General features: G+C 35.2%; 1 protein-coding gene across 5 annotated transcripts in view; it reads left to right on the top strand.

The window, feature by feature from the left end:
* Positions 1-16,731, top strand: part of LOC132105489 (cGMP-inhibited 3',5'-cyclic phosphodiesterase 3A-like) — a 95,974-nt gene that overhangs the window by 63,326 nt on the left and 15,917 nt on the right. For 3 of the 5 annotated variants that reach the window (XM_059510635.1, XM_059510632.1, XM_059510631.1), the window contains exons 3-5: positions 3,943-3,960; positions 4,405-4,668; positions 12,716-12,873. In XM_059510635.1, the coding sequence (XP_059366618.1) occupies positions 3,943-3,960; positions 4,405-4,668; positions 12,716-12,873 (440 nt within the window). The remainder of the gene's footprint in view (positions 1-3,942; positions 3,961-4,404; positions 4,669-12,715; positions 12,874-16,731) is intronic. The other 2 variants (XM_059510636.1, XM_059510634.1) reach the window with 1 other exon arrangement.

Here is a 16,731-nt window from a genome sequence, read left to right as displayed (position 1 = left end):
GACTGTTTTGGATTGGAAACAGTGCTGGATCCATGCAGATTTCTCTCCTGATTCAGATGAGATGACGTTTTCGCTGGAGAAAGCAATATTATGGACTATGGAATTACTTTTAGTTAAAAAATGTCTTGATGCATTTGTTTCTTACAAACACAGCTTTTGTCTTCACTAGATGTTAAGTGAAAAGAAAAGAATCCCTGAGCTAACTAGAAATGCATGCATTTGCATAAAGCATCAATTTGTCTATAACAGAGGCATGCATTTTCATCAGAGTGGACATTAAAGTGTACACAGAAACTGCAATGCACAATATTTTACTTTGATTATGATTGCTGCGTAATCATAATAGCATACTCATAATATTTTGTTTACATGAGCTTTAAATTAATCTGAGTACTGCTTAAGTCGCATTTTGAATGTAGTCATTTTGTGTTTAAGCATACTTGACTGCAACTGCTATAATTTTCTGATGCTGTTATGTGTTTCACAGAATGATAAACATAACTAGATGTTTCAGGACTTTAGATTTGATTACTGTATGCTAAACACACCAGTTTGGTATTGATAGACCACAATCAGTGTAATTTTGCTGTCTAAAATGATCACATAAATTTTATCATCCAAATCATTCAGACTGGAAATGCAAAAGTACTTATTTGTATTCATTTTCTATGGTGACATCAATAATTTTCTTTTTTTTTAGCGTGCGCCGAGGCTTGAATTATTAGTCTCATGATCTAGCCTCCATGATCTGTTTTAATGCAGCTCAATCTATTATTATTTTATGTAATCCAAGTGAGGGATTTTGCATTATTCAGCAAGGGTAGTTCCTTTGCATGGGTCTGTGACAGAGAAAATCCAATACAGTAATATCAGACTGAGCACTTAATACATGTGTGTGTGTTTATTACACAAAGAGAGAGTGAGTAGAAACCCAACCCTGGTTGTGATAGCAAGCACTCATCTGTCAGCCTAACAGGAAAAATGTAAACAAACACGTGTCTACCATCAGTATCCTGCATCTCTGTTTCCTGTTTGGTTCATGCACGTCTTGTACAAGGTTTATAAGGTTTCACAGAAGATGCTGATGAGGACAGAGCGGATTATCTCCAATCAGGCTGTTTTTTATTTTTATTTTTTTTACTATTTTAATTTATTATAAAAACAATGTCACAAATTTATTGTTAAAACTTTGAACAAAAATGAATAGCCAATACTGGTGTATATCTTGTGATGTTTGCTTGCAAATCACTGATTTTTTTAATCATTGTTTTATTTATTTATTTATTTATTTATTTATTGGTTTTATTATTATACTTTGAACTATTAATTAATCATATATATATATATATATATATATATATATATATATATATATATATAATACATACAATATTTAATATAAATATTTCGATTTTTATATATTATTATTTTTTTTATTATTTATTTTACTTATTTAATGATTTATTAATTTACATATTTTTTTAATATGCATTAATATTTAAATGTAGGTGGTCATGTGTTGATTTATTGTGTCATGATTATTTCTGAATGAGCCATTTTTGCAGCTTATGTTCCAGCATTGTTTGTGTATATGTACATAGCAAATCAAATTGCACGTCATTCACTCGCAGTGTTGTGAAGGTTACTTTGGAAATGTAATAGGTTACAGATTACAAGTTACCCTGTTTAAAATGTAATAGTAGTGTTACTTTTTCAATTACTTTATTAAAGTAATGTAACTAATTACTTTTGAGTACTTTTTGATTACTTTTCTAAATTTGTGAAAATGAAAGAATAATAAATGAAAGCATATACATCAACTTAAATACATTTATCTAATAAGCATGTGACGTATTCTGTGTAATAAACTCCTGAAAGATTGGTGTTTTTTTTTAAACTGCTGTCTCTGTATATGATGATAGTTTTCTCAAAATAAGTAAAATGCACATGAAGTGACACACAGAGCAGTTCTAGAAATTATGTTTATGTGCTCGTGTACTCTTATATTGAGGCAGCAGAGATTGAAAACACTGCGAGCTTCAGTAGTCCTATGTGTAGTAAATGAAACCATGTCTTTGCCATTAATTTACAGCAGGGGCAGACTGGGAAAAAAATTCAGACTGGAAAATTCAAACTCATACAAACAAATTCATGGACAAAACAATTTTTTTGTATGGACCTGACATAAAAAAGGTTTAAATCTTTAATTTGGGGACATGCAAAATAATTAAAAGTTCTCTTCTGAACTGCACCTTCACTTCCATTTTTCTCTTCAGTCTCTTTATTTTGCCCTGTTATCCATCTCTCTCATGACTTTAATACTCAAAATTGAACAAAACTATACTTTACAATACAATACTCTACAATACTACAATATCTTTATAGAAAAATCCTAATACTGTACACGAGTCATGTTTTTCCCTAACAAAAAATTACCATGCTTTTATTAGCCTATATAAAAGTAAAATAACCTTGTTTTGTTTTTGTTTTTTTTTTGAAAATGGATTTGTATTTATTTTTAAATAAATACATTTGTAAAATAATTTTACATTTTTGGTTACCACAGTTAAACAATAGTAACCATTTGGTTGTGGTGTTGTCTGTCATAGCTCCCCCTAAACCTATAAAAAAAAATCTGAATTTTTTTTCAGCTAAATTCCTACTGTAACATTACAACAGATAATAATGATGTCCTTTATATAGTATTTTGAGTGATGACTGGTGAGCAACGTGCTGCTGCTTGATTAATTAAATAAAAAAACAAAGACAAAAAAGCATCTTTACAGATGAAACTGACCTGAAACCATGAACAGGAGTTCTGCTTCTCTGCTCCAGCTGTGCGCTTCCACAGTCCACTTTTTTCTCTCTCTTTCTCTCTCTCTCTCTCTCTTTCCCTCCCTCTCTCTCTCTCGCATTGATTACTCGGAGTCTGATCCAAACCGTTTGGCGGAGGCGCGGAGAGCGCGCGAGTCATGACTAACAATTCATGACTTATTAGAGATTTAATTATCAAATGGCCAATTCGCAAATGATCGCTTTAGTACATTCGGCAGGCAATTATACAATAATGATATTAAATAGTGGGGCAAAATCGGCTGCCAGGCCACCGGGAATTGTCCCGGTTCTCCCGGTGTCCAGTCCGCGCCTGATTTCCACAGACACGCAGAATGTGCAAGTCATATATATTGCATTTTTGGGGCTCCATATTCACAGACACTAGTCCATGTCATGTTTTGATTCAAGTGTACTGACCTACTTTTGATTTAGTCATCCAAAATGTGGCATATTCCGTCCGCGTTAGGCATTTCGTTTTTATGACTGGATTCTACGAACCAGACTGTATTTCCGCATCCCGGAAATTATTAGGGTGGTATGTCTCAGAAAAGTCAGTGCAATTTGGGAAAGAAATCAGTTAAATCTGTATGTGGATGTGTGTAAATATTCAAATGTAATCCCCTTTGTAATCGTTAAAAATTTCATAAGTAACTGTAATTTAATTACTCATTTTTTCGTAGTAACTGTAACTAATTACAGTTACAATAATTTTGTAATTAAATTACGTAACGCCGTTACATGTAACTATTTACTCCCCAACACTGTTCACTCGGTAGTCCTGACTAATTGGCTTAAATGCAGAGGCTTTGTCTTTTGTGTCTTGCTACTTTGGCCAAGAGAAATGAACCCCAAACTCTTGAAAATAAATTATTTTTGCAATTCCATTTGATGACTTTTGGAATGCAAAAATGAGACACTTTGCAGTTGAGGGCTTTTTGCGATCTATGAAAATGAAGCACATTCTGTTGGCATCTGAACATACGCCCCAGCAGATGCTGCCTGTCGAGAAGATCTCTCTGAATGTTGAAGATCTCTCTCTCTCTGTCTCTCTGTCTCTCTTTCTCTCTTTCTCGAACAATGAACATCTGCACGGCCCAATACGAACAGCCATCTGGCCTAATGCAAGTCAGTCTCTCCTTCCTCCATTAGTTATTCTCTGTATGTGTCAGTCCGTCATCTGCTTTTGATGTCTGCATGTGTGTGAATACTGTATCCCATGGCCGTTTTTGAGGGCTAGCGAGGAAAGACTGAGTGTGATAAATGTGTCCTCTTTCTGTACTTCTCATGACCTCCTTCTCTCTTGCCCTCGAAATCTCTCTCTCGCTCTCGCTCTCGCTCTCGCTCTCTGTCTCTCTTGTTCTCTGTGTCTCTCGTTCCCCCGTGTGTAGCAATGCGGCGTCACTCTCTGCGTCAGTGTGCCATTACGTCAGCCCTGCATCGCGTCACCACTGAGTTGCAGATGAGCTAACGTTGCTTTTTCTCTCTCCCCCCTTTGTCTCTTCCTCTCCCGCTACCTGTGCGTTTAACTCTGCCTCTGCCTTACGCCCACTTCCTGTCTCTCTCATCCAGTCTTCGGGCACCAGCGTGACGGTGGACATCGCGGTGATGGGCGAGGCCCACGGACTGATCTCAGATCTGCTGGCTGACCCCTCCCTCCCGCCGAACACCTGCAGCACCCTGCGGGCCGTCAGTAACCTGCTCAGCACCCAGTTCACCTTCCAGCCGCTGCACCACCGGCCGCGCCTGAGCCCCCTGCTGGCCTTCAGCGACGGACACGCCTGCTCCGACTCGGAGGAGGTGCCGGAGAAAGGAGAGAGGCTGGCCATCCCGAAGGTAAGGCCACACCCTCTCAGGTAGCAGGATTTGATTGGTAATTGGCGCCACACTAAGCCCCGCCTTAAAATATGTCTGACTTTTGTAGCTGTTGCAGCCACGCCCACTTTTTCCTTTTCCATTCATTTCTTTCATAGAGATTTTTTTTTTAAGTATCACCACGGATCCATATTGTGACGTACATCCGAGTTTAAATTAAAAGAAAAAAAGATAAAGGAGGGACTTAGTTCTATGCATCGGTTTTTAATTTGGACGTTGCTAAGGCCCACCTTAAAATATGACTGACTTATCTGATCTATTCAGCTGTTGTGTCCTCACCCATTTCTTTTCATTTTGGCCACTTTTTAAGTAGGGACAGTTCATGATGTACATATGAGTTTAATAAAATAATGATGTCAAATAAATGTGGGCGGGACTTGGGACTTGAGAGAAGGCACCAGAGAAAGGAGTACAGGGATTTGATTGGTATTTGACCGTTTGCTATGCCCCGCCTTAAAAATACTGTATGACTGAACATTGCAGCTTGTTGCAGCGCCGCTCACTTTTCCCATTTCCATTCATTGTGTTCATAGAGACATTTTAAGAAGCAACAGATCCATATTGTGATATACATAAGTTTAATGTAAAAAAAAAAGTTGAAGGTGAAACTTAGTTCCATGCATCAGTTGTTAACTTGATGTTGCTAAGCCACGCCTTAAAATACAAATCTGATCTTTGCAGCTTTTGTGGTCTCACTCATTTTTTTCACCATTTTCCAGTCATTTTTTATTTTTTTTAAGAAGTGACAGATTCTGTCTCCCATATTATGATATACATATGAGTTTAATGAATTAACAACGTAGAAGAATGTGGGCTTGACTTGGTTCTGTGCTTCGTTTCCCAAAAGCATCATAAGCTAAAGTACATCGTAGACCCATTGAAACAAATTTAACTATGAATAAACTTAGGCTTACAATGCTTTTAGGAAACGCAGCCCTGGTTGGATGTTGATTGGATGTTGAGGTGTCAGAGGAAGTGCCAGAGAAGAGTAAGGCTACATCTACTCAGGTTCCAGGATTTGATTGGTAATTGGGCCTTTGCTAAGCTCCACCTTAAAAATATGATATACCAGTTTTGATTGACAAAGAAAAATGTAGAAGAGACTTGCTTTTTGCTTTGATTGGTAGCTGGTCCTTTTCCAAGCTCCGCCTTCTAATTACAGCTGACCTTAGCAGCAGTCATGGCCCTGCATTTCCAAAAATTTTTAAAGCAGCAAATTTGGGCGGGAATTGGTTCTATGCATCTGTTGTTGATAGGATGTTGAGATGTGGGTGTGACATTACCTTGAGCTTGCATGGGTGGAGTTAAAGTGGACTTAACTATTTGAAAAGCCTACGTATGTGTGTAATGATTCGTTTTCGCCAAAAGTTCTGGTTATGACATTTAGAATAAAAGGATATAAGGTCAAAAATGTTTTTTTTATTTTTTATTAAACATTTACACAGATGTTGTGTTCTCAATAAAAGATCTATAACATGCATTTTTACATAATATAATACTAGTCGTATTTGTAATAATACTAGTATTATTACAAATACTAATAACAAGTAGTAAATACCACTTCGAATAAATCATGAAATTCTGAAGTAGAAAAACCGAAATACTGTTTTCTTGCAAAACATACTCCAATAATCTTTATTCACAACTTTGAACATAATTTTTGCAGTATATTATCAGACAGGCTTTCGCACTTATATAATGGAGTTGCATGGAAGTCTGTGTTTGGATCGTTTTATGTAGAATACCATTGATAAATGATTCAAAAGTACAATAAAACATTTTATACAGTAGAACAGTAATCATTTCTGTAAAGATAAATCATATATAAAGTGCTTGAACATGCCACCATGTATCAACTCCAGCCCATGTATGAATAATATCCAGTCTATTTATGAGTCCATGTCATTGAAAGTCATGCCGTTCATACCTATGGGACGTTCTGTAAAGCTTGTCCTGCAGGGAGCGAAGCTTAGCGACGGGTCAATTAGGCTTTCGTTTGTGAAAATAAATGGTTTTTCACTGGTTATGGTGTTATTATTTCTTAGCATTGCTGCAGCAGTTCATGAATGGCTCGCATTATCTTTGTGGAACCAGCGAAGACTTTGAGACAAAAGAAAAAGACTCCATTCTTTTTAATGGTTTACTGCCACAGCCAATGCTCTGTATTTTTCATCACACACACACGTTCCTTCCTCATTCACGCCAGCATGGCAGGTCTCTAATGTTGCGGACAATGACGCACATTCTCACAGAAGCCTTTTAATGTTTCACCAGCACTGCAGTTAAAAATGCATGCCGGCACTTAAAGAGTAGGTGAGGCAAACTCACTATCCGTCTCTCCAGAGCTTTTCCCATGCTGCAGTGCTCAGCAAACAACACTAAGAGATGTTTATTAGAGCCCGTTCATTACACCTGGTCCATATGTAGGTCACACCGCACTACGCTCTGATACTGAACAGAATTCAGAGCGCCGGCCTTATTATTTTTTCCACAGCGTACTGTATATAATGAGATATTTTGGCAGTGTGAAGAAAAACACGAGCGAGTCTGGTTCTTTAAGCAGCATTTTATCTGTCAGAGCTACAGCTGTGTCAATATCGGAAAAAAACGGCACGAAATACAACTGATGGTGACACGATTTTCGTAGAAGTTCAAATAGTTGTGGCATGTCTGGGTGTCCAGTTTGGCTGCGGCTCAGGAACCGGGGCTTTTTCACATAAATCCCAAATCACTTTTCCTGTATATTTTAGGAGCAAAAGAAAAACACTTTTCCTAAGGTGTCAGATTTCTGCAGCGCTGCTGATCGGACATTCATTTCTAGAGCCGGTAAACATGCAACACGGTTACCGTAGGTCAGAAACCTTTAACGCATTATACATGCATGAGCTCCCTGCCTTAGAAAGTACTATTAAGATTTAAAGGCCGATTCCTCCAGTATTTTCCTACTATAGGATTTCGAAGCGAGCGCATACCTCTGTCGCAGACGTTTAAAATGCTAATCTATTTGAGAGCTAATAGGAAAAGAAAGTTGTTGAACTGACCGGTTCACTGCACTCTCAGGCCCTGGACTATTCCCTGTAGATTTTGTTAGTTTTTACTAGGGCATTGTCATTAAAAATAATTGTGTACCTTGATGTTTTTCAGGCTTTTTAAAGAAATTGTATGTCATATAAATGTTAAAATACTTTAAAATATTTTTAAATATTAAATTGAATAAAAAATATTTTTATTGTCTTCATAATATATTTTTAATATTTTAAAATATTGATACATTTTATAAATGTTTATGCATTTTATAAATGTTTTGATAAGAAGAAAAATAAAGTATAAATCTAATTAAAGCTAAATAAACAAGCGCATAGCATATTGTAAAATATGTATAAAAAATAAGTAAATAGATCAATAAAAAACAAATAAGAAATTAATAAGATAAACATATTTACTTACAGTACATAAGAGTAAAGCATACAAAAAAAGTGTAACTGTAACTGTCACTATATATATTTTTTTCTTTTAATAAAGTATTCAACTTATTTGCTAAATATATTTAAGGAGCAATTTCACATCTTTTGAGGGTTTGTACCTGTAATCACTGGAATTTTCTGCAAAATGACAAATGATTATCGTTGAGATTTTGTGCAAAAATGCTTAAGTGGTTGCTGGAAAATTTGCACATACCGTTTTAATGAAAGGTTGTGAGGTTCTGTGGCAGGGCTGTCGCTAGTGGGGTGAAAGGTGGTGATGATTATAAGGGCCCACGGCTGAGGACCACCGAGTGGCTGAATCCAGCCTAATAAGATGCTCAGGACAGTTGACAGTTCATTGCTGCGCATTGTCACAAAAGCTTATCATTTGCACGTGTTTTTAAGCCTTGCCAATTTAAACATTCAAAAGAGTTTAAAGTATTCAAACACAAGATGCACGAACAAATTCAAACCGCAGTTTAAACATGCGAACAGAAAAAGGTGTGAAGAGCCCACTTCAGCTCTGTGTTCTCTGTGCATCACAAAGGGCTTCAACACCGAATTTGAACCAACAAATGCATACAAAATGATGTCAAAATACCAGTCTTGGAGAGTATCCTCGAAAAAACGTTTGGCTATGTCTAAAGTGAAAGTAAACAGTGGAGAAAGTATTTGGATGTGTATCATAATAATGGATGCATTGTCTCTTAAAGTAACCGCGCCTAATTTACTAGCTTGCTATAATTTTATTCCAGTAAAATGAAAGAAAATCACACACTGCTCTTGACTGAATTACTTTGTAGTTTTAACAAGAATTAATCCACAGGCAAACTAAAATTGAATCAGACACCAGATATAATGTTGTATATTTTTTTCACTAGTGGGTGCAGGACACTATAGTTCATTTATGCAAGTTAGTATAGCAAAATAAAGTGAACTGTGACATTAAACCCAAGAATTATTCATACAGTTGACTACCAGTAAAAAAAAAAATGGGACCAAAATTATTCAGACACTCTTTAATTGCTAATGCAAGCTTTTTACACCACAGACTGAACTTGTCATATTGTATTACCATTTTCTAAATAACCTGTGATAATGTGAGAAATGTTGAAGGTGTCTGAATAGATTTTAGTTCAATTGTATATTCAGTTTTTACAGTGAAGACTATGCAGTGCTATTTTACATTAGATTTTTCAGTTTCTGTACCTGGACACCTTCAAACTTGAAAAACTTCAATATTGTGTATATAGCATATAAACAAATAGAACGAACATACAAATTAAACAATTTTAACCTGCGCCAGGGCCCCTCAAACCCCAGCTACTGGTATTAGATCATCAATTTAAACTACGTATGTTTGTGACATGCATGTAAACAGTGTTGATGCAGATATTTGGGTGAATCATGTGAAACCTATCAAGGGTCACGTAACATTCCAAATTTAAAGGTAAAAATTAAGGAATTATGTTTTGCATAAAGAAAACAAGGCCTTTTTTGGAGCATTTATTTATTTATATTAATACTAATATTTATACGTTATTCATTTTATTATACATTTTAATAATAATAATAATAATAATAATAGTAAATAAATCAACATTTAAATCAGTATAAATACATCACAAAAATACTGCCAAGATATTAAATTGCTTTATTGCTGAATATATATATAAATAAATAAATATATATATATATATATATTTTTTTTTTTTTTTTTTTTTTTTTTTTTTTGCATTCTAGTCAAGACAACACAGTTTTTAAATTGTGATAAGTTTTGCAATATGCTAAAAAATTCAGAGGGGTAAATGTCCTTAATTTTTTGATCCTAAAATAGCGTAGTTATTTAACTGAATATAATATAATACATAGAAATGTTCTTGATCGTTCTTGACAACTATTTATTTGAATGTTGATGGACAATTAAGCACATTAATGCAGCAAATGTAATTAATGTTTTTAAATATAATAATAATCCTAACACTAAATAATAATAAAAAATACTTAAAATAGCACAAAAATACTACCAATATGTATAATTGCTTTATCATTTAAATATCATTTTAAATTATTTTTATTTTTTTAACACCACTTGAGACCATACAGTTTTTAAATTGTGATCAGTTTGCTACAGTATATACTGTAGTAGAGAATTTGGGGCTTAGAAAATGATAGCATAATGCACCTTAATAATCCTAAAATAGCTTAATTTTTATTTTTTAATTGTTAGATTCCCTCATATAGGTTAGTTGAGTCTGTGATAGGGAACAAAGCTCCTAGCTGTCACACCGGCTGCAGAAGCTGGTTCAATCAGACATCGCAGAACCCTGATCGGACAAGACTCGGCTCACAGATGCCTGAGCACTGAACGTCTGCAGCCCTGACAGTCTGTCTGCGTGAGAGAGATGCCACGGCGGAAGAGGAGACGCACGTCCTGAGCACCTTCCCAGACATGAGGCCTGCTACATCCACTCAAACATGTTCCTCCCAACTCCAGCTGACAGCTGCTCCGGCTGAATTAATATCAGACGCAGATGTTTTCTTGTTTGTGGCTTTAGATTGTTGCATTGCAGAGAATTTGTGATTTGTGACTTCTGACCCCTGTAATGGGATGGCACTGGTCTCCCAGAATGCCCAGGGCATGCACCCATGCGGTTGGGAGATTAGGGTCGGGGGCGCGCGGATGTGCCCTCTGCTTCTCTACATGAGCCAGAGCCCTGCTCTGCATCTGAAATATTCATGCTCCTGTCAGGAGTTTCTTCCCTGCCCTGACTCATGGTAATGCAGTTCTCAAACTTTTTGTGCACCATTGTGCAATTTTATATAGTCAAAAATATACTTAACTTTGATGCATAAATGCTTTACCATTTAGAAGTTTCTTTGAAATGTATTAAATGTGCCATTAAACCAGATGTGTTATTCAGATGACAAACATAATGAAACTTTCTCAGCAAAATTCTTTCCAAAGTATTGTTTCTCCATGACGCTAGTTGACCTGCAAGAGAAAACTGACTGACAGTTGCTTTAGTTTCTGTTCTACTCTAATCTGCATTCCGTTACTTTGAATTCAAAGGGATAATCCACTCAAAATTAATATAATTCTTAATTAATATAATATAAATATAAAAAAATTATATTTATATTATATTAATATACAAAATTAATATAATATAAATATTAATTAAAATATTTATCATTCACTGCTATTTTAGCATAATTGGGATACTATTATTATTATTACTACTACTATTACTGATATCATCTTTACAGTTTAAATAATGTAGATTTTCATTTTCTTTGACAATTTGTAATATTTAATATTTATTTTTGTCAATATGTGTTTTTTCTTTTAAAGTGGAATATGTTTTAATAGTTGTATTATTTTTATGTAAAGTTTAGTTATTTAGTGCATCTTTAGTTAAACTAAGTACTTATTTGAATTTTCATACTGTATATTGAATTTCAGTTTATTTTACATTGCATTGAAAGGGATAATAAAATTCAAATTGTCCTCATTTACTTAACTCTTAGCTTTTTTAGTATGATTGAGATACTTTTTTATGGATTTATAAATAGTTTACTTGTTTTTATCTTTATATTTTAGTTGTATTTATATATTTTTTTATTTTATATATATATATATATATATATATATATATATATATATATATATATATATATATATATTTAAATTCATATTTTGAATGTTTTATTTCTAAATTTTGATTCTATTTATTTATGTTATTTTAAAATATTTATATTTTATTTTAAATTTTATTCAAAGTTTCTGTTATAGTGTTTATTTTTTAATATATGCCTGTAGGTTTTATAAATTTTTATGTAAGTTTCAAACCTCTGTGCATTTCCTTTGTCTGAGTAAATGACACCAGTAAATGACACCAATAATATATATATATATATATATATATATATATATATATATATATATATATATATATATATATATATATATATATATATATATATATATATAATTTATTTCTTTTTGAGGCTTCTGTCCCTTTAAGTGCATTTATGTAGTCTATTTCATACTGCACAGGTGTGCCACATCAGTCAGCTTGTTTTTGATTGGTTTAAAGTTTGTGATGTCAAGAGCAAATGCAGTGATGCATTTCTCTGGAGTCTTCCATCTGTTCTCTTCCCATTTTCCCAGATGGGAGAAAGGTTCAGTATTCCCTGACGGACCGCTGTCATCTGCCGTCCCTCAGTTGTTTGGCTTAACGCACAGACTCGCTCTCAAAATACGCACACTCGCTAAGATTTACATCATTTACGTAAAATGTGATCCAGTTTAATCTAAACAAGTGCTTCGTTTAGTAGCCGCACTGCCAAAAAGTGTTAATGTGGCTCTCTGCCTTGTCATACACATGTGTTTTTATTCTGTCTGGGTCAGTGTTCATTGATTGTAATTGGTGACAAGCTTCAAAACTGACCTTAACGGAGAATTTGTGACTGGAAGTGTTTTGCTCCACTGTCAGCATAGTTTTGGTCTAAACTTGATGTGTGTTCTCTTGAAATAACAGCGTTTGAGGCGGAGTTTGCCTCCGGGGCTTTTGAGACGCATTTCTTCCACGTGGACCACCACCACCTCAGCCACGGGTCTGCCCACCCTCGAACCCGGGCCGGTCAGACGGGACCGCAGTGCCAGCATCAAAGCACCTCAAGATGGCCCTTCCAGCAGGTAATAAACACCCTGTTCTTATCCAGAACAAGCTGTGTTTACCTGTAGTCATCAAAATATCTTACATGAACATGACTTAAAGGAATAGTTCGCCCAAAAAATGCAAATTTGCTGAAATGCACTCACCCTCTGGCCATCATGTTAAGATGAAGATAAGTTTGTTTCTTCATCAGATTTGGAGAAATGTAGCATTCCATCACTTGTTCACCAGTGGATGCTCTGCAGTGAATGGGTGCCGTCAGAATGAGAGTCCAAACAGCTGATAAAGACATCACAATAATCCACAAGTAATCCACATTACTCCAGTCCATCAGTTAATGTCTTATGAAGCCAAAAGCTGTGTGTTTGTAAGAAACAAATCCATCATTAAGATGTTTTTGACTTCAAACTGTTGCTTCTGACTAAAATATGAGTCCATAATCCATGGACATCTAACAGTATTATGGAGGAAGTGGTATTATGGATTATGGATGCATATTTTGGCCAGAAGTAACAGTTTGAAGTTAAAAACGTCTTAACGATGGATTTGTTTTTTACAAACACACAGCTTTTTGCTTTTCAAGATGTTAATTGCTGTACTGGAGTGGTGTGGATTATTGTGATGTTTTTATCAGCTGTTTAGACTCTGATTCTGACGGCACCCATTCACTGAAGAGGTTTGATATGGTGATATCATCCAGCTTTAAGTGTTTCTTCATACTTTTAATGACCAGCCCAGAATCTTTTCACCATCTTCCTTCATTTTTGTTCAGTGTTTTTGGTGTTTTAGTTTTTTATATGTTTATGAAGACAGGTGTCCTAACACAAAAGTCTCCCTGTTTGCTTCATTGGGAAGCATTTTATGTATTATTGTATTATGTTAAGCTTAACAAACAGCCTTTTTCATGAAATGTTTTGTTGCACGCTTGTGCAGTCTAAATTGATTTGATATTTGGTCATATCATTCAATGACATTTGCACGTTTGTCCAAATACTTTCCGGCTTGCCGTATGTGACGCATGAAGTGTTTTGAAGCAACAGTACATACTTTCTGAAAATATGAGTCCACGGAGAGGTTCTCAGGATTTATCTGACAGCACTTTTATCCTTTTGCCCTCATTTAGTTTTGTTTGTCATCATTGTCTCGTACGTTGGTGTTTCACACAGCTGTTGTGGATCACTGTCAAGCGCTTGAACTTTCCAGAGCTCCTCCACGCCGTCTACTCACTCCGTCCCAATGTATGATTCAAATTTTATAATGTCCATCTTTGGGCATTTCTCCACCTTTATATCTCTTATTTCAGCTCGAGTTATACAGACCAGCTAATGTTCAGCTCATTGATACTGATATCCAGATAGCCATCTGCACTGTGTAGACAGAGAGTTTAAAGAGGCTTCCTGGGGACTCGAGAGCACGGCTTGTGTTCAGATTTGAGCCTTGTCGAAATAAAAGCCCTGGTGAAAAATGGAGGGTCACACTAGTGCCTGCATGACCATGTTGAGGCTGGTTTTAAAGTGGCTTTATGAATATCTGAAAAGTGTTCCCACAGCAGGAGGCCTGTTCACTCCCTTTCTTTTTTAAAGTTGGCAGGAAAGTTCAAGTTTAAATCCCTCTCCAGAAAAAGCCACTTGGACTGTTTTAACCCCAGAAAAAGTGCATTGTGTACTTTCTCATTTACAAGTTCGCCTCTTGAGAGGAAAGAGCTTATGCCGTGTTTGGTTAAAGTGAAGTGTCTTCATCGAGGACACAATACTAGTGGGATACATAAACACTGGAGCAGGGCTGTTATTGCTAACTGAAAATAAATAATAATAAAAATTTATAATAATAAAAAATATTACTTAAACTGAAATAAAACTGAAAATACAAGTTGAAGTACTAAAAGTAAAACGTAACACTAAAACTTGGTTAAAACTATATAGAAATTAAAAATAAGAATAATAGTAAAATAAGAAAAACAAACAAAACAAAATTACTAAAAATAACTAAATATATATATATATATATATATATATATATATATATATACTGTATATGTTTATACTGTATATGCATTCTTCTCTTGAAGTACTACAATAACTATAAATAAAAAAGACAAACACACCACAAAATTATAACAAATAAAATAATGCATTAAAATGAAAAGAAAAATGTAAAAGTTTGAAAAAGAATACACACACACATTCAGGTGCATCTAAATGGATATCTGAAAATTGTGAAAACATTTTTTTTTACTTATTTCAAAAAGTTAAACTTTCATATATTCTAGATTCATTATATATAAAGTAAAACATTAAATGTATATATATATAATTTTATATATATATATTTTTTTTCATTTTGATGATTAGAGCTTACAGCTCAGGAAAGTAAAAAATCAAGTATCTCAAAATATTGGAATATTTAGATTTCAGTTTCATTAAATGACCGTCCCTACACTATAAATTCCAGGTATCTCTTGTTCTGAGCTGATTCAAACACTTGGAGAGCTTCACAAGGAGTGGACTGAAGCTGGAGTCAGTGCATCAAGAGTCACATACTCAGACGTCTTCAGGTAAAGAGCTACCAAGCCACTTCTGAAACAGGAACAACATCAGAAGCATCTGACCTGAGCTAAGGAGGAAAAGAACTGGACTGTTGCTCGGTGCTCGAAAGTCCTCCTTTCAGATAAAAGTCAATGTTGCATTTAATTTGGAAATCAAGGTCTGGAGTCTGGAGGAAGACTGGAGAGGCACAGAATCCCAGCTGCTTGAAGTCTAGTGTGAAGTTTCTGAAGTCAGAGATGATTTGGGTGCCGTGACGTCTGCTGGTGTTAGTCCATTGTGTTTTATCAAGTCCAAAGTCAATGCAGCCATCTTCCAGGAGATTTTAGAGTGCTTTATGCTTCCATCTGCTGACATGCTTTATGGAGATGCTGATTTCATTTTCCAGCAGGACTTTAGCACCTGCTCACAGTGCCAAAACCAAAAAATTTCCAAGTGATTTGCTGACCATGATATGACTGTGCTTGATTGGCCAGCCAACATAACTTACATGAACCCCATGTGGAACCTATGGGATATTTTCAAGAGAAAGAGGAGAAACAGCCTCAGCAGAGCCACAGACTGATCGCTTCCATGCCACTCCTCACTGACGCTGGAGTTTGTGCTAAAGGAGCCCTGGCCAAGTATTGAGAGCATAAATTAACTTACTTTAAATAACTTGACCTTTTCTGTTTTGCTAATTCTTTTTTAGAGTGATCTTAGGAAATATTCTAATATTTTGAGACACTGGATTTTTGACTTTCATGAGCTGGAAGCTCTAATCATCAAAATTAAAGGGTTAGTTCACCCAGATAGCAAAATTATGTAATTAATAACTTACCCTCATGTTGTTCCAAACCCGTGAGACCTCCGTTTATCTTCAGAACACAGTTTAAGATATTTTAGATTTAGTCCGAGAGCTCTCAGTCCCTCCATTGAAGCTGTGTGTACGGTATACTGTCCATGTCCAGAAAGGTAAGAAAAACATCATCAAAGTAGTCCATGTGACATCAGAGGGTCAGTTAGAATTTTATGAAGCATCGAAAATACATTTTGGTCCAAAAATAGCAAAAACGACGACTTTATTCAGCATTGTCTTCTCTTCCGTGTCTGTTGAGAGAGAGTTCAAATAAAAGCAGTCTGGATATCCGGTTCACGAACGAATCACTCAGTTCACCAAATCGAACTGAATCGATTTAAATGGTTCGCATCTCTAATACGCATTAATCCACAAATGACTTAAGCTGTTAACTTTTTTAATGTGGCTGACACTCCCTCTGAGTTCAAACAAACCAATATCCCGGAGTAATTCATGCACTCAAACAGTACACTGACTGAACTGCTGTGAAGAGAGAA

This window comes from Carassius carassius, chromosome 26 (genome assembly GCF_963082965.1).
Source record: "Carassius carassius chromosome 26, fCarCar2.1, whole genome shotgun sequence".
NCBI lineage: Eukaryota > Metazoa > Chordata > Actinopteri > Cypriniformes > Cyprinidae > Carassius > Carassius carassius.
Note: the sequence above shows the minus strand (reverse complement) of the source record. Positions and strands in the feature narration are given on the sequence as shown.